Below are 19822 nucleotides of genomic sequence, written 5' to 3'. Positions count from 1 at the left end.
GATGGGAAATAGTAAGCATCTGAACAAAGACTGAAGCACTGAGAATGGAAAGAAGGGTCATATTTCAATGGTTAGGTAGACAGAGAATTCAGTGACACATCAGTTATGAAAGAGACAGTAGGTGAGAAGCCCAGAGTGATGCCCTGTTTTCCTACTTGAATAAGTAAATAAAACCACTAAGATGAAACAGGCAAATAGCATGTCTAATGCTCATGAGTTTACGTCAAAGCTGAGTTGTTTACAATCTCCACATAGAGATTTATCTTGGGCTGTCGGAAATGAAGAATTTGAACAAATTAGTAGGATCCTGGTTTAAGGTAAAAATTGAAAGAGCATCAGTACATAGCTGATGGAGTCAGAAAATCATAAGGCTGAGATTGAAACCCTGGAAAACAGCAACCTTAAAAAAATTTCAAAAAAGAGAAACAGAGAGACATAAACAGAGAGTCTGGAAAAGCATGAAGAAAATTAGAAGAATATGGTAACCTAGAAACATTGAGGGGAAAATTACTAGGAGTGAATGACCAACTTTTCAGTTAAACAGAAGCTCAGGATAACATGAGAATAAGAATAGCTAATACATTTTTTTTATCCTCACCCCAAGGATATTTTTAATTGATAATTTTTAGAGAGAGAGGAAGAGGAAGAGAGAGAGATATATTTCAGTGTAAGAGAGAAACATTGATTGGTTGCCTCCCATATGCTCCCCAACCCAGGATCAAACCCACAACCTAGGTATGTGCCCTGACCAGAAATAGAACCACCAACCTTTCAGTGTACAAGACAATGCTCCAACCAATTGAGCCACCCATTCAGGGCTGGAAAGCTATTAATTTTTATTAAAAGGTTGTCATTAGTAACCTGGACTTCATTAGACTGGTGACAATAGAAACCAGAATGAAGGCAGTTGGAAGTGTAAATAGGGAGGATTGACTATGTAGCTAAAGAGCCTCATCTCAAGCTTGTAAGTAAAGTAAAAAGCAAGACAAAAAAGAAATATACTGCTCATGCTTATTTGTTTAAGGAAAGTATAACATGCAGAAGGAAAGTAAGATATTGGAGTAGTTAGTCCGTCAAGTAAGCAACTTCTATTATTGCTATAATTTTCTTTGAAACCCTTAACACATAGCTTTTGTTCCTCGCCCTATATCCCTATATGTAAGGACAACTAAAGTGCACTTTTCCATTTATACACCCTAATATTATCTAATATCTCATAGATTCTTAATAAAAGTCCATTGAAAAATATTTTGAATTACTGTGACTTAGTGTTTTATCTTGCTGGGAAATTTCAAGAAGAGAATGTAAGAGGAGAGAATTAATCAGTTTCAGTGTGCTGAAGAGGACACTGAGGCAGGGAAAAGAAGTTCTACTCAATACTACGAATTATTGTTTCTGTGGGCTTGTGTGGTGGGCTGCAAGGGTCAGGGAATGGCACAAAATGCATGTTGGAACTTGGGGGCTTACCCATGCTGCTGCATGCAGGTGATCCTCAAGAGCCTGTCCTTGTTGATGGTAAAAACCTGGGATAGGGCTCTAACATAAGTCTTTTGCCCTTGCCCTAATACAAACACAAAACAACTCTATTGTCCCTAATTATTTCGGTAAGAATTTTCTCAAATTTCTTTCAGTCCAAATCATTATCAACTTCTCCATACAAAATCTCCTTTCCTCGCATCCTCCTTGACCCATAGCCTCCCATATCCCATTTCCTCATCCCTACTGAATGCCTTTCTTAGCACTTGGTCCTTTTCTTGCGTTGTTTCACATAATCTTCATACCTCTTATGCTCCTTCTCAAAGGCCACTTGCTAATCAATTCTCCTGTGTACCTGCTTCCAGTCATCATATGTTGGCCATTTACTTGTGGAAAGGTCAAACCCTATTGCCTGAAACTCATTAGCCCAGGACATTTGCCTTCAGCCAGCCAGCATTATCACTTTAGCTCCAAGTCTATTAAAGTCCATTTCTTTACCATTTAACGTTGGAGAAGAGAAGGAAGGAAGGCAGGCATGAGAAAATCTGAAATAGGAGAGAAGGAAAGGGGAACATATTCCTAGATGTTCTGACAGGTGGAAGTGCATCCATGAACATTGACTGATAATGTGGTACATAGAGTAAAAGTTAACGCAGGGACTCTAAAACTGGATTGACAAATTTAGCTGATATATTCATTGTCCAGAATATACCAGCCATTCTCTTAAGTGTACTCTATGCATTAATTTATTTAATAGAAGCACAGTGCCAAGAGCAAAGTAGTTGAGAATCTTTCTCAACTCTGTTCTGGTTAGTTTGCCTGGAGTATTCTATCCAATTCAGGACACTATGTATTAAGAAATTCCTTGTCAAACTGAGATATAATCGTGTTACAGGGTGATACAAAGCATGGTTTCCTTTTGGAGAGGTATTGTTACAAATTATAGATGTGTGGCCTGCCAAAAGACAAAGAACATTATGGTGATAATTTTAAAATATATGAATAGGTAACTTGGAAAAAAGAGCGAAAGAAGAGAGAGGGATGGGAGAGAGAGACAGAGGGGGAGAGAGAGAGGGAGAGAGAGAGAGAGAGAGAGAGAGAGAGAGAGAGAGAGAGAGAGAGAGAGAATATCACAGAAAAACTGAGTTTGGTCAAATATGAATAAGAGCTTTCTATCCATCTAAAGAAAAATTTCTCTCTCCAGTTTAAGCTGCTGTACTGGGACAGAGTTGAGTGGAAGCTTCGTCATCAATATTTTCTTCTGAATTCAGGTTCAGGTGTCCAGTGATATACTAAATGCATCATCTTATACACTTTATCAATTATAGAATGCATAGACCTCCATTCTTTACTGGTCAGAAAAGATGAAGCCCAATTATCTCCTTGCACTAAGTCTCCTAACCAAGCAAGGAATGCAGAGGGAAAAAGAGAAAGTAGAGGGCATCTTACAGGATATTTGGATGCTAATACATCTAGAATCACCATACCTCTCCTTCAACCTCCGCATTGCCTTTTCTCCCTGTTTACTGGAGCTTGCCTATTAGAAAAGGACCCCTGCCTGCCTTGTCACTCTTCCTATGTAGATCCAATACAGCCTGTAATACTCTCCCTTGACCTTGGAACTTACAGAAGATGTAAAAGGATGAGTCCATGATGATGTATCAGCTGCAGTGGTAACCATACTGCGACTTGGATAAATAAATCTTGAGAGGTTTATGAGATCCTTATTCCTCTTCGGCCCCCACCTTCTTAGACCCAGGTGGGAAAAGGTGGCTTAGGAAACAGAGACTTGGGTGATGAGTTGCTGAGTCCTTTGGGAACTCTGACTTATGGTGCTCCTGCATGGAAGGAGTTGCAATATAAAGGATGGAGTGGTTTGAAACTAAAATAAGAACTTGCCTAGAATCCAGAAGTCAGGGATCTGGTGCATAAGCCTGAAACACAAACATGAATGAAAATGTAGGAAAAGAGACTAAAAATCAAGATCCTTTATTACAATAATAACTCCAATGTTTTGAGTGCTTTCTGAATGACCAAAGCTATTCGTGTCCTTTATGTGTATTTTTTTCACTGACTCATCCCCCTTAGACATGAATGAGCAACTCTTCAGAATAGAAACTGTTATCCCCAATACATTCAACAATAAAGATTTTTTAAATAAATAAATAAAAATAAAATACAAAAAAATAATAAATAATAAAAAAGAAACTATTATCCCCACTGTGTAGGGGACAGACAGAGAGATGATAGCCAAAGTCACACAGTTACCCACTTTGGTCACCACTTGTCTGATTCCAAAATCTGTGTTTTATTGACTCTTCTCTACAGTCTCCACTAGACTGAGGAATGTGACTGTAGGTATTGCTATCCGAAAGAAAATCCTAGCAAGTCGAGTTCAGCAAACAGCTAACATTTTTTTAACCAATAAATACATTTATCTCCTAAAGAATGCAAAGAGAGTTCAATATAATTTAACACATCAAGGTTGTACATAAGACCATGGAAATGAAATCATTCCAATCACAAGCATATTAGAATCTTACTCTGGCATTTGCTATTTGTGTGCCCCACCCATTAAACAAATGCTTACTAACTACTTACTGCTGTGTATACTGGTGAATGAGGCAAACGTGGTCCTCACCCTTATAAGAGCTCATTCTAAGTATGTGGTTGTCAAAAGAAAATAGGCATCTCTAAATGTACTTATTAGGATAATTTCAAAGATATATTGATTAACAAACTAACAAGAGGCAGCCCTCGCCGGTTTGGCTCACTGGATAGAGCGTCGGCCTGGGGACTGAAGAGTCCCGGGTTCGATTCTGGTCAAGGTCATGTACCTTGGTTGCAGGCACATCCCCAGTAGGGGGTGTGCAGGAGGCAGCTGATCAATGCTTCTCTCTCATCGATGTTTCTAACTCTCTATCCCTCTCTGTAAAAAATCAATAAAATAAATTTTTTAAAAAAAACAAGAGGCAAAACAGTACATAGAATGTTACACAAAATAATTTTGTAATACTATATAACAAATACATATAAATTAATATATCTTTATCATATACTAGAGGCCCAGTGCATGAAATTCGTGCACAGGTAGAGTCCCTAGGCTTGGCGGGTGATCAGGGATGATCAGGGCCTTCCTTCCCCCAGTAACTGGCTGCCAGCTGGGGCCTTCCTTCATTCTGCACTGCCCCTGGTGGTCAGCACATGTCATAGCAAGCAGTCAAACTCCTGAGGGGACAATTTGCATATTAGCCTTTTATTATATAGGATATTTCATATATAATCAAGTTATCTCTGGAAGGATACACAAGAAACCTACAAGAGTAAGACAATTGTGTGCATGGCAGACAGGAATAAAACAGTATGTTAAAGATTGCTAGTTGTTTACCCAATACCCCCCATTCTTCCTTATCAACAAAAACCATGGTTTTACTTGGTTACCCACATATACTGCCAAATACAGATTCCAAATGTTAGTAGATGTCACCCGGTGGGGTTTCCAAGAAGACCCTTTAGTGTGGACTAACTCAGTTGAGAAATGAAAGCCATTTGCCTTCATTCTTTCCTCATGGAACAGGCACAAGATTGATGCCTGAATTTCTAACAACCGCCTTAAACATTCAGCAACTCTGAGAACAAAAGTCAGATTCTTAGCAAAATAAAGCAAAATGCGAGACATTGGTGAAGCTCCGGAAGCCCTGAATATTCACCTCTGAAACTCTTCTACATGGAAGGAAAAAAATGTTTGCTTAAGCCATCATTATTTGGATATTCTATTATATGCAATCAAAAGTAATACTAACTGAATCATGTGCATATATTATCTAATTTTACATAATTTTAAATCTTATTCTTTAAACATAGACATAAAATTATAGAACAAATATATGCAGCTTTAATAATCATACATAAGAAAATGTATAGAATCCTGTCATGTGCCATCATAGAACATTACCACTTTAGATAAGGTAGATCAAAGGCTTTAATGAAGAAAGATATGGATTGAAGGGAAAACAAGAGTAGAAACAGAGAAGCCAGCAGAAGACTATTACATGATCCAGGCAAGAGAGGGTGGTGGCCTGAACCAGACTGGTGGTGGAGGAAATAAATTGGAATGAACATATTTTGGAAGAATTATCAAGTAGATATACTGATAAATTAGAAATTAGGTATTCAATGTAGAAATCAAATATGATTCTTAGGATTCTGTCTTAGAGAATTTGATGAATATGAGCCTATTTACTAGAATGGCATCAGACAGCAAGATTTCTGGGTATTGTTGCGTTTACATGTGATAATAAATTTAATGTAAAATCAATAAATTTATGTAGGGGAATTTTTCTAGCAACTTTCAATCTTTCACAGAGGAAACAGGCTTTTATATTTGAATAGAGTTTGGGGGTTTTTCCAGCAACTACAATGGAGGGAGAGAACAAAGAAGGTTAGATTGTTTTCAAGGAAATAATTAAACAACACATTATAGCATCTAAGCTAGACAAGGAATAAAGCCAGGACAAGAGAAATGAATAGGTATAGAGTGGATTCTATCAATGGCTTTATAGTCTTGCTGTCCAACAACTGTGATTGTACTGAGGATAGTTGAAAATGTGAGTCAGAAATTAGTATGTTTCAAATCTAACTTTTGCAAGTAGATCAACCACAGAAATTAGATAAGTCAAAAAATGGGAGTTTCAACAAGGCAAGTTAAATTTTGAGAACAGGCTGAACTAATTATTCCACCAATTTCAGTTTTCCCAGCAATGGGACTTCCATTGCATGCAAATGACATTCTAATGAAAAATAAATGCATATAAATGAATTAATAATTATAGGAGGAGATACATATACTATAATTACTTATATCTGAAAGGACTCAGGCAAAAAAAATATGTTTAACAGAGGAATAATTTGATGTATGAATTTTTTTGTTAGGTAATAATCTGTTTAATTTTTTTGTCTCATTTGATCCACCTGCAGATGTCACTGCCTAAGCTACCTTACATTGGAAAATGGGCAGAAACATTCCCCTGGTGCCCTTTTATAAATGTGTTTGGGATTGATGTCATTGTAGCAGTCTGCTGCCTCGCTGGAGCTTCCTGTCCTTTTATATTGCACAGTGAGGGGGTTAGGCCCATCCGTAACAGATACAACGAAAAGAACAAAGAGATAACAACTCAGTGAACAAGCTGGAGAGGAGCCTTTCTCCTGGGAACTTGTAACACAGCTCCATTCACTTGTGCTAGGAGTCGTGCACTTGGAAAGCAATAGGGCTGTGAAGATAGCCCCGAAACAGACTGATGGCCAAAACTGAAATTTCAAAAGGGTTGCTACAATCAAGCCAATAATGAGTGAAAGGACTGCTTTGTAGTTCCTACGCCTTCCATTCTTATTTTTGTTTCTCCTGGAGTTCCTAACTAGTGACCTTTAAATGTGTACCTGAATTCATCAGTTTTCTTCTCATAAACACAGATGTGTTTTTCTCACCATTCTAATACTTATGCTTTGTATTCTCATCCTGAACAGAAGTTTTTAATTTTTCCTTTGATTATAAAATAATACATTGACATGCTAGCATTCAATTATATGATATTATCATTTGAAGTCCAGCAAAATGTCACCCATCAGAAATAACTGGTATAAACAATCTGTTATGTATTTTTCATCTATGTTTTTCTACATACGATTGGGATTGCGTAATTGTAGCAGTCTGTTGCCTCGATGGAGCTATGTATATAAGTAAATTATACAATCCCATATCATTTAACTTCTCCCAGGCCTTTATGCTAAGCACCCCCATTTTATTTTTTTAATCTTTATTGTTAAAAGTATTACATATGCCTCCTTCCCCCCCGCATTGACCCCCTTCTAGCCCACCTTCATCCCCCGCCCCAGGCCTTCAACACCCTATTGTCTGTATCCATGGCTTATGCATATATGCATACAAGCTCTTTTTTAAAATATATATATTTTTTATTTTAGAGAGGAAGGGAGAGGGAGAAAGATAGAAACATCAATGATGATAGAGAATCATTGATCAGCTACCTCCTGTCCCCCCACCCCCTACCCCTCACCCTGGGGATTGAGCCCACAACCCAGGCATGTGTCCTGACTGGGAGTCAAACTGTGACCTCCTGGTTCATAGGTCAATGCACAACCACTGAGCTGTGCCAGTCAGGCTGCGTACAAGTACTTTAGTTGATCTCTTCCCACCCATCCACCCACCTCCACCTTCCCTCTGAGATTTCACAGTCTGTTCCATGTTTCTGTGTCTCTGGATCTATTTTGTTCATCAGTTTATTTTGTTTATTAGATTCCACATATGAGTGAGATCATGTGATACTTGTCTTTCTCTGACTGGCTTATTTCACTTAGCATAATACTCTCCAGGTCCCCCCATGCTGTATCAAAGGGTAAGAGATCCTTCTTTTTTACTACTGCATAGTATTCCATGATATAAATGGACCACAGCTTTTTTCTCTGCTCATCTACTGATGGACACTTGGGCTGTTTCCAGATCTTGGCTATTATAAATTGCACTGCTATGAATATAGGGGTGCATATATTCTTTCTGATTGGTGTTTCAAATTTCTTAGGATATATTCCTAGAAGTGGAAGCACTGGGTCAAATGGCAGTTCCATATTTAATTTGGGGGGGAAATTCCATACTGTTTTATATAATGGCTGCACCAGTCTGCATTCCCTCCAGCAGTGAACTAGTGTTCCCTTTTCTCCACATCCTTGCCAGCACTTGTCTTTTGTTGATTTGTTGATGATAGCTGCTCTGACAGGTGTGAGGTGATACCTCATTGTCACTTTAATTTGCATCTCTCTGATGACCATTTTTTCATATGTCTCTTGGCCATCTGTATGTCCACTTTGGAGAAGTGTCTATTTAGGTCTTTTGTCATTTTTTAATTGGATTTTTGTCTTTCTTTTGTTAAGTTGTATGAGTTCCTAATATCTTTTGGATATTAACCCTTTATCAGATGTTTCACTGGTAAATATGTTCTCCCATGCAGTGGGCTTTCTTGTTTTGTTGAAGGTTTCTTTTGTTGTGCAAAAGCTTTTTGTTTTGATGTAGTCCCATTTGTTTATTTTCTCCTTAGTTCTCTTTGCCCTAGGAGACGTATCTGCAAACATATTGCTATGAGAGATATCTGAGTTTTGCTGCCTATGGTTTCTTCTAAGATTTTTATGGTTTCACGACTTAACCATAAATCGTGAAAGCACCTCCATTTTATATACTATGAGTTTATATTATGTCTTATTATCTGGTATGGTGTGACTCTAATCTTTTTAAAAACTCTCCTCCATTCAGTGAAATTTTCACCTTCCATATACATTTTAGAATAACTATAACAAACGTGCCCGAAGGTCTTGCTGAAAAGTTTCTTGAAAATGCATTGAATTTATCAATTAATTTAGGGAGAACTGACATCTTTGAAATGTTCACTTGTCTTTTTCATGTACAGGGTTTATCTCTGCATTTAAGCAGATCTTCACTTAAATATTTTAAGCATAATTTTAAAGTAGTATCCTTAAACATCTGTGTGTTTATTGTGATGCCAATTTCTACATATTAAGAAGTTTCTTCGTGCTGTGAATGGCATATTAATTGCTAACATTTTTAGATGATTTTTGCTGGTATAAAGAAAACTATTGCTTTTTAAAGTTCATCTTATACCTGATTATCTTACTGAACATATAACTAATTTTTAAAATCTGTTTATTTTGTATGATCATATCATATAAAAACAATAATAGTTTAACCATTTTTATTCTGATCCCTAAAACTCTCCTTTCTTTTATAAATTGGTCAGGAATTTCTATTTTACTTTGATAACGGTATTCAACTGCATTCCTCTTGGTGCATTGCTCTGCAAAAGGGAGCTGCTCAGCCCTAACCGGTTTGGCTCAGTGGATAGAGCGTTGGCCTGCGGACTGAAGGTCCCAGGTTCGATTCCGGTCAAGGGCATGTACCTTGGTTGCGGGCACATCTCCAGTAGGAGGTGTGCAGGAGACAGCTGATCGATATTTCTCTCTCATCGATGTTTCTAATTCTCTATCCCTCTCCCTTCCTCTCTGTAAAAAATCAATAAAATACTTTTTTTTTTAAAGGGAGCTGCCTCCTCCAAAGTTGTTTCTTTCCTGAGGCAAACGCTATCCAAAGACTAGCTCATAAGACAGAAAAGAGGCCTGGCCCAAATGCTTCAAATTAGGCAACTCTGAAAAGGGCCATCCCAGAGCTCCTTGTGTGATTACGTGATTTATTGTTTTTATTTTTGTTTCCTCAAATATTTGTGGATAATTTTGCACATGCATGCACCGGTCCATACTATGCTGAATACCAAAGGAAGCCCCTCTGAAGATCTTTGGAATTATCTCTTTATGCGGTTCTCTCTTCTTCAATAAAAGGAAACATGCCTCTGGGGGAATCTGAGGTCAGAGTGACTTGGGGACTCCAAAGTATATCTAAGGAATTTGAAGAAAATAAACTTTAGGATGGAGGAAGGGCAGTGGTGTACAGAAATGGAAAATCAAGTGGGATGTGACTACTTCAGGATATTTAAGATGAAGATGGTACTTAGGTTTATTTTTAAGTGAAGAGTCTATCAAAATTTTCTTCCTTGAGTGTGGAGATATTAGGATGTATATTTAGAATGAAAATGAGTGTCTCAGGGAAGAACATGTTACTATGGGGTTTTTTACAGGGTTAAGCAAGGATAGTTGCATGACCAGGCCTCTAGGTTAATTATATTTAGTTCTGGGAACCAATCTCTATCTTCACCCATAAGAAGAAAACCTATGTCAAAACTTCTTGAGTTGTCAAAGACTTGATGACAAACAAACCCACAGAGTGTCAGCATGAAAATATAGTCATCGTTCTCTCCCTCTCCCACATTCAAATGAAAATCAAGTTCTCATTCTTCAAAGAAATTCCTTGAAAATACTTTCTACTCACTTTTTGTGCCCTTTGCAATTGAAGGAATTAAGCAGCTTCCCAGACTTCCACCTTTCCCTAACTTCTTGTTACACTTTAACACCATATAATATATAACTTTTTATCCAGTAATTACCATTTACAGTCAAGAGACACTTCAAAAACCAAAGAAGATCATTGCTCTTACATTCCAAATGCCTTTAATAATTGTGGAATCTACTCACCAAAACCAATGTTTAAGGACCTCTTAACAGAGTGGTCCTTGCTTTCACCCTACAGAATTTTGCAAATAAAAATTATGTCTAACCTTTGGGTTTGATTATTGGATGAGCCTGAGCCCTAAATGTCCTACTACCTGTGAACAAAAAACAAGAGACTATATAATAAGCCTGACAAGCTCAACAGGCTACATGGCAGGCCTGACAAGCGCAGTGACCAAAAGTAACCACACAGGATGGTCTGATCATAAATTCCTAACTGGGCAAGTCATGGCAAGTAATCATATCCCAGGCCCATAGCTTCCTTATCAGAGGTCAATCTTTACCTTAAGCCAACCCTGTCCATTGTTCTTATGCATCTAGGATAACATGCCCTTGAAATGTCAGTGTTACCTTTTCCAAACCCTGGTAGGCATAACCGCTTGGCAGGGTACCCAGTGGAACACTATGGCCCTTATTTGTCAAAGAAGCTTGAACAGTCATGATCAGGAAAAGGTGATAATCTCTCTGAATTCTGTGCCTCTGCTTAGTTCTTCCTGACTCTGATGAGGGTCTACAGAGAAGAAGCCTATGGGATAGCAACAGGTTCACAAAAACTATAGTCATGGCCTGAAGAGCAGAGCTAGAGCTTCAACTGTGCCTGAGGAAGAAGTACTGTGTCATGGAACATGTTATTGTTAAAAGATCCAGGGGACACTCCACACTTAGAATCAATCAATAGAAAAGATAATAGAAATGAAGAGCAATCCATTAGCAAATCGAGAAGGTAATTGCTCTTGTATTGCCAGAGAAGCTGGGTCAGTTTTATACTCAGCAACAAGGAAATCAGCTCTCTATATAAAATGAAGGAGATGCTTCTGTATCTCCACACCCTGTCATTGCAGTGAGACCAAATAGAGAGAATTAGAGTCAATTCCAAGATAAGGCTGGTTCTCCAGGCTAGAACTAGAGAAAAAACATGGAATGCCAGCTCCACAGATCCACAAAGCATACTGTAGCATCTCTGGTTCTAAGCATAAAATCTTTTTTTAGCAAAAGAGAGAGAACACAGATCACCTTTTCATTTTCCTCTTGACAGCCTGCAGGGAATTCTACCTGTCAGCAAATCCCTGCACAATGACCTACAGATTTCTGCAATCTTGGCACAGAAGCAAAGCCTCTGAAGAAACTCACCCTAAGTACCCACACTAATTAATTCTCATATATGAACAAATAGATAAGAGTCAGAATCTATAGATATTTGAAGAAAATAGAATGAAAAAGACACACACACACACACACACACACACACACACACACTAAACAAGTAGAAAGGCTAATCCATTAGAGAGAAGAGTGCATGGAGAAAAAAGGGACATTTATAAAATATGTAATAATTTTTTTAAATGGCCTCTTTAATGGAAATTTGAGGTGGTAGAATCATAAAGAAATCTCAGCCAGCAGTAAAAACAAGAAAAGGATAATCCAAAGAGCCAATGCTAACATTTAGCTGAATAACTATACAGTTTAGGTATTTAAATGTTTAATTTTTTAATGTTTTTATAATATTAATAAATGTTTAGTATGGATGACCAAGGAAAACAGAAAAATAAACACAAATATAATGAAATAGGTGTACAGCAGACACAGAAAATAAAACAATAAAAAATGATGCAAACAATCTTCTGATAATAAATTTGAATGAGAGTAAAATAAAAAGATTTTTAGATAAAAACTACAAACCTTTTCAAAAGGAAATTTTAAAAAACATACATCCGGTAGAATACATATCCCATGTGGAAGATCTGAGATGATAAACATATACTTACTAGGCTATAAGGTTACTCAGCTGCAACAAAGATTCCCCAAAATACAGGGATGGGCAAAGATAGGTTTACAGTTGTATGGACAAAGACATGCAGATTATGATTATAATAATAATACAAGAATAAACTCTGTTTTGCATACTCACAACTGTAAGCCTACTTTTGCCAACCCCTATATGGTGTCTTAAACCAGGTACAAGTTTACTTATGTCTCAGGTGTAAGTTAGGGTTGGTGGCCATACAGTCTCAGGAGCACAGGTTCTTCTGAAGTGTCGTCCTGCATCTTCAGCTCATAATTCCATCTCATGATCGAAGGAAACTGCTTTAGACTCCACCATACTATCCCTGTCCCAAGCTTCAACCAGTGGTTTAGGTGGGAAGAGAAAACAAACTGCTTCCTTTTATAACCTAGCAAAACCAAGTACCTCTAGACTAAAGGAAGTTGCTTTCCAATGTGTGTGATACACCATAGCCTGGGCTTCCCCAGGACAACTTACCAGAGTTTAAGTCCTAGACCTAGAACCAAGGTGATGACAATGTGTAATTCCTCCTACAATAAGAACAACTCACACCATTCCTTTCTATTTCATCCATGTGTGCCAACCAAATTAAAGACTTAATTCTCAGTCTCTGTAACAGACAACTCTTTATTGGGAATAAAATTTACAAAGAAAGGAGAAATTGAAAACACTAACCATCCACTGCACCCCTTCTACCACTATTGAATCCCAAAATAGCATCCTACCTGAAGGTAGCAGTGACTTGACCAGGACTGAACAAATAAAAATGCGTTTTTGCCCATCCAGTTTTGCTCAGTGGATAGAGCATTGGCCTGTGGACCAAAGGGTCCTGAGTTTGATTCTGGTGAAGGGCACATACCTCGGTTACAGGCTCATCCCAGACCCAGGCCCTAGTCAAGGCATGTGCAGGAGACAACCAATCGATGTGTTTCTCTCACATTGATATTTCTCTCTGTCTTTCCCTCTCTCTTCCACTCTCTCTAAAAATAAATGGAAAAATATCCTCGGGTGAGGATTTTTTTAAAAAGTGTTCTTTTTAAGTCACACAAGAGTTAAGCCAAATCTTAGGACAATAACCAACAAACAGGAGGCAATACACCAATTGTGACAATCCTCTTGTAGGTTTTTAACCAGTTCCTGTAAGCAGAAATGAGAGGCCTAATTGACCTCACTCCATATCCACATTTCAGAAAGAAAAATTCATTATTCAGATGGCATAACTATTTCCATATCTATATATATAAAACCCTAATATGCAAATAGACCAAACAGCAGAACAATAGAACAACTGGTCGCTATGATGTGTGCTGACCACCAGAGGGCGCGCACGGAACATGGCGGGCATCTGCAGCAGCCAGCAGAGCACAGAACATGGCCAGCATCAGTGGTGGCAGGATAGTGGAGCAGGTGAGCAGGGTTACCAGACCAACGTGGGGCACTGGTCACTGTCATTGAGGCAAGCCTCGGGTGGTTGAAAATTCTTTGCTCTCGCATGCCATGGTCCCACCTGGCACTCATACCTGCTGGTGCCAGTTCCGCTCACACCCACTGCCGGCGCCAGAGCCACTGCTCACACCCACTGCTGGTACCCAGCACCAGCCCCAATCACTCGGCACTGTCAGCAGGTGTGAGTGGCGGCTGCCGGCCCCAGTTGCCCCTCGGAGCTTCTTCATCTCCCCCTGCTCCTGTGGAGTGATCGGGGCACCCCACTGCTCACACCATTGACTGTGCCGGCCCTGCTCATACCCGCTGCTGGAGCCAGCCCCAATAGCACAACACCGTCAGCGGGTGCGAGTGGGGCTAGCTCTGTCAGCATTTGGGAGCGGCAGTGGCAGAAGCAGGACTGCCAGCAGAGAGGGGACCAGGGGCCATGGGGGCGGGGGGCAGCAGGGGCACTGAGGATGGGTCAAGACCCGCCCCTGTGCCCACAGCAGCCTCACAGCCCACAGTTCCTTTTAAGGTGCATGAATTCATGCACTGGCCCCTAGTTTATTAATAAGGCTATGTTTACCAACACCAGACTCTAGCACATTTTATAGTTATTAGATAACCACTCTCTATGTAATGTAATGGTTACTTTTGCTTTGTTAAATTAACACTTATAAAACACACATATACTCAATACATGGTCTTATTCTCTCTTTATTCTAAGTAAATATATAAATAAATTAAAATACAATGAATTTTAAACACAGGCTTATTTTACTTTTTTAACTAGGGATTATAACATTTTATGCTTAGAACTGATTACAGTACCTTTCTCACACACTGTGGACATCTCAAATGCTTTGAGAGGGCCCTTACCACACAGAAGTCCAGTGACCTAGAGCTCGCAGCAATTTTAGGATTTGAGGACACTCTAAAACTAAAACCACACATTCTGCATTCTGTGTGATGTTGCACAGTCAGAAAAACATCATATCCAGAGTCAATTTATCCTGTCTACCAGTTTCTCCATCACAAGGAGTAGGGCAATGCTGGGATCAGGAGGAAAAATGAATGCAGGAAATATTCACAAATCCAGCTATCCAGGTACATCTCAATCCCCTGTGGAACCAAGTGCTCATGACTACTTTGCCATGAGACTAATAGGACTAGATGGACTTCTAACTGTGGAATGGCTTCCACCAATACATCCATGGGCAGTGTCTTTGGCAGGAGCCTCTGAAAAAAATAAATGTATTAATATCTACTCTTTTATGTAGAATACCCTGAGTACTCTCTGGCGGATCTGTGCAGTCTTCACCCCATAGACAAATGGATTGAGTGCAGGGGGCACAAGGAGGTAGAGTGTGGCCAGAAGAACATGAACATGATGGGGCACATGGTGGCCAAAACGGTGAGTGAGGAAAGAAAACATTCCAGGGACATAGAAGGCCAGGATGACACAAATATGAGACCCACATGTACTAAAGGCCTTTAATCGGGCCTCGACCCCTGGTAACTTTACCACTGCCTGGAGGATGAGGGCATAGGAAATACCAATGGCCAGGACATCTAGTCCAACCACAAGCAGTGCCACTGCCAAGCCATAGGCTCGATTCACTGTGGTTTCTGAGCAAGCAAGTTTTACCACAGCCATGTGTTCACAATACGCATGGCCTATGACAGTGGCCCGGCAGAAGGTAAGTCTCCCCAAAAGGATAGGAAAGGGGAGGAGGAGGGCTAATCCCCGCAGCAGCACTGCCATTCCAATGCGCCCTATGACCCCTGGATGCAAGATGGTGGAGTGGTGCAGAGGATGACATATGGCTACATAGCGATCGAGAGCCATGGCCACAAGTACACCTGATTCCATAGAAGAGAACGCATGAATGAAGAACATCTGTATCAGGCAAAGAGTATACCCAATCTCATGGGCATCGACCAGGAACACTGCAAGCATTTTGGGTGCAGTGGAGGAGGCCAGGACCAGGTCAATGCCAGATAACATAGCCAGAAAGATGTACATAGGCTGGTGCAAGCATGGGTCAGTCCAGATGGTGAAGAGGATGGTGACATTGCCCGCGAGAGCAAAGAGGTAAAGGGCACACAGTGGCAATGCTATCCAGTGCTGGCTTTCCTCTAAACCTGGGATGCCAATTAGGAAAAAAGAAGGATGGAGAAGACTCCAGCTGGAATTACTAAGTGTCGTCATGAATGGTGCAGAAAGGGGAGAGAGAAAAGAAACCAAAATCATGATTTCTCCATTGCTGGTGGGTTATCACATTGTCCAGACCTGGCTGCCATCTTCATGAGAAGAAGAAAGAGGCTTAAACTGCAACACAAGGGAATAAAGGGAATAAAGATACAAGGAAGAACATTTCCTTTTCTTGAAATAACTTTTTTAGAGATGAGACATCCTCATATCTGAATTAGTATAGGTCTCATTTCATTTACAGACAAGTAAACATATGCTGATTTTAGAGACATGTTTAAAGTCTGCCATTCAATTACTCGTAATTTGGAACTGTCTACTCAAAGGATTTTCTGTATTAACTCTTGGCGTTACTGAACATTATAAATCAATCTGCTATTCTTCAAATGTTTCCCTCAGTTCATTGCATAGCACTCTACAATTGTTTCTTCTGTATCCCCAGTCTCAGCACCTTCTCCATCTACCTATCCATTATGTGTTGTTCATTCCAGGGTTCCATCTTCCCCTCTCTTCCAGATTCTGTACATTATGTCTGGTTGAGTTCATCCTTTTAAGTGGTTTCAACTATTTAAATACTTTATTTTCTTTCATGTCTTTGTATCTAACCCAAATAGCTTTTTGAAACACAAATCCATTTTTTCATGTGCTTTCTAAACAGCTAACCACACACTCAATATATTCCAGACCAAATCTGCTCTACCTCCCTTTTGTCCATCTTTTTGTGAATTAGATCACCATCTACCTATCCAACCTAATGTAGAAAAGTGAAACTATCCTTACTCATTTATACCTCTCATCCCTTTCATCTAGTCACCAGTTCCTATTGAATTTATTTTTAAACCTCTTATATCTACTCCTTTTTCTTAACCCCCAATGTCACTGCCAAGTTCACACTCCCAACTCCTCTTACCTGAATCATCTCCTTAAATCTCCCTGCCTTTGCTATTATACCCTTCCCAACCACTCTCCACCCTGAAGTCAGAGGGTTTTTCCTGAAATGCAGATGTCATCATGTCACATCTGAAGTTAAAATTCTTTAGTGAGTTTAATCCATGAAAAAATACACATTTAAGACTGGCATACAAGATCTTCAAGAGTTATCTTATATAAAGTCTCTTATGTCAATAAAGCTATTGTTATTAACATTAATAATAAAAGATCATTGACTTTGATCACTGGCCTCTTTCCTTTTCTCTTTGTCTTCATGTTTCAAACTTCTCTGTTTCAAACTTTTGCTCTGTCAGTCTTGTCATGGTGTGATGCTAATTCAGTGTTTTTTACACCCCTATATTAACAAAGAGTACTAATTAAATAGGTGCTATGATTAACTTTCTCGATGTGAGTCACCTCCTGGGCATTGAAACAAAAAACTTGAAACTGGATATATTTGTTTGTGTGTGTTTGTCTTAAAAGCTGTTCACAGTCTGCAATAATTATATTTGTTACCTGAGGGGTGGAGTGTGTGTGTGTGTATATATATATATATATGTGTGTGTGTGTGTGTGTGTGTGTGTGTGTGTGTGTTTATAAAAAGAGTCAGAAATGACTCAGTTCTGGTGAATTATGCATGAATATACCACTTCAATTGTCTTTTTTTAATAAATCAATAATGACTACAATATTGCCACCAAACCTATGAACATACACCTAAAAAGTCTGAAATCCCTGGTAGGCATATATCTTCCAGCCTTTGTTTTCCTTCCAGATTCAAAACCACTATTAGCTTCAAGTAACAGTGACATAGCTTTATTGAGATCTCACCCCCACCCCAGGAGAATCTCATAATCTTATAAAAAGTCACATTTCAAGTGCTTAACATTTTACACAGTGAGAAAGTTAATTCTATTAATCAATCCCTTCTACTACAAGTTTCAAGCCACTTCTCATTTTCCAGCTGAGAAGTCAGAGAACAGCTGAGCATCTGTGGAAGGCCACTCATCTCTTCGAGAGAGGACCTGTCAACAGAGCCATGAAGAATGAAGCCAGGCTGCAGTGGGCAGATAGAGCAGCAGAGAGCCTGTGCTGCGTGTTCTGTGAGTCTAGAGGGAAAGCCTAAAGCTGCTTAATAAGCACTAACTGCTAAAGTAAACAAGAGATCCCTCTGTTATTCTTAGAAGAAACCAGAAGGGACTTTATTCCCATGAACATAAAAGTGAAGATATATTTAGCTCTCTGACCAGAAGGCAACGTACAATTAGCAAAGAACTGATGCTGTGCCTTCCTACTTATTCATGTCAATTCAGTTCAAGTGAGCTGTCATCTATAAAGCTGTCCCCCAATTCTGTCATGCAGTATCAAAACTCTTAGCCAGCCTGTCATTGCACTGATTACCTTGCGCTGAAAACCTGTCCATCCTTGAATAGCTGGGACTGTGCCTAGCTTATGACAGCGGTCACAAGGCAAGTTCCAGAAGTGCTGGAATCTAATTGGTATCAGTAGTGTTTGCTGAATAAATTAATAACTGTATGATTACATTTTTAAATAAATAGGTGAGTATATAAAACAACCAGGTATCGAGGGAACTTGACAAAACACATTGAACTTACAGGATGGGAAGGATGTAGCAGACAGGGGGGTGTCCCAGAGGAATGGACTAATTCCTCAACTCTTCTCAGCTGAAGTGAAATTCTGGGTGCTTTATGGAAAAGGAACCCTATCAAATCTCTCTGCCATAAAGACAATCACCGAATCCTGGGTGTGTCAGAAATTAAGGTCTCCTGCCCTAACCAGTTTGGCTCAGTGGATAGAGCGTCAGCCTGCAGACTGAAGGGTCCCAGGTTCGATTCCGGTCAAGAGCATGTACCTTGGTTGTGGGCACATCCCCAGTAGGAGGTGTGCAGGAGGCAGCTGATCGATGTTTCTCTCTCATCAATGTTTCCAACTCTCTATCCTTCTCCCTTCCTCTCTGTAAAAAATCAATAAAAAATATTTTTTAAAAAAAGAAATTGCAGTCTCCTGTGGTCACCACTGATCACTTCTGTCACTGCAGGCAAGGAGGCTCCTCTATGGGCTATTACCTGTCCCTGTCTCCTTAATCTCCTTCTTAACAGTGTCATGGACTTGATCTCAGTGGTAACAGGGAGATGCAGGAACACACACGTTATCTTACAGTGATATGTGATCTGAAGGGCAGAAGCTAAGGGGAATGGACCATAGGGAGTTTGTTTTGAGGAGTCAGACCTGAGGAGAGCAGCTACTCTGAGACAAGACGGCATACATTTAAGACTACTTGCCGAAACCGGTTTGGCTCAGCGGATAGAGCATCAGCCTGCGGACTGAAGGGTCCCGGGTTCGATTCCGGTCAAGGGCATGTATCTGGGTTGCGGGCACATCCCCAGTGGGAGATGTGCAGGAGGTAGCTGGTCGCTGTTTCTCTCTCATCGATGTTTCTAACTCTCTACCTCTCTCCCTTCCTCTCTGTAAAGAATCAATAAAATATTTAAAAAAAAAAAAAAAGACTACTAAGAGGTGTCAGATCATAGGTATTGGAAGACTTGGAGCCATAATAGTCAACCAAGAAATAACTCCTATCACAAGGGCTATAAGATAAGCAGAAGAAGGGAGCCATCAACAGTCTTCCCTAAAACCATAAGCCCAAAATCTGACTTCATTTTCCCACCTGAAATCTCATAATGAACTTTTAGCTGGTTCTGTCATCTTCACTCTGCAAGGCACGTTTATTCTCGATACTTCCCCAAGGCAGGGCTGGTGACTGTGAACAAAGC

At 39.6% G+C, this 19822-nt stretch overlaps 1 protein-coding gene across 1 annotated transcript; it reads right to left on the bottom strand.

Annotated features, from left to right (window-relative positions):
- Window positions 1-15149: 15149 nt before the first annotated feature.
- LOC139018077 (olfactory receptor 52L1-like) lies at window positions 15150-16139 on the bottom strand. Its single transcript, XM_070426718.1, has one exon. The coding sequence runs from the start codon at window positions 16137-16139 to the stop codon at window positions 15150-15152; it is 990 nt and encodes a 329-aa protein (XP_070282819.1).
- Window positions 16140-19822: the final 3683 nt, after the last annotated feature.

Source organism: Myotis yumanensis, unplaced genomic scaffold (genome assembly GCF_028538775.1).
Source record: "Myotis yumanensis isolate MYYU_CA2020_CCGP unplaced genomic scaffold, mMyoYum1.0.hap1 SCAF_10, whole genome shotgun sequence".
In the NCBI taxonomy this organism is placed as follows: Eukaryota; Metazoa; Chordata; class Mammalia; order Chiroptera; family Vespertilionidae; genus Myotis; species Myotis yumanensis.
Note: the sequence above shows the minus strand (reverse complement) of the source record. Positions and strands in the feature narration are given on the sequence as shown.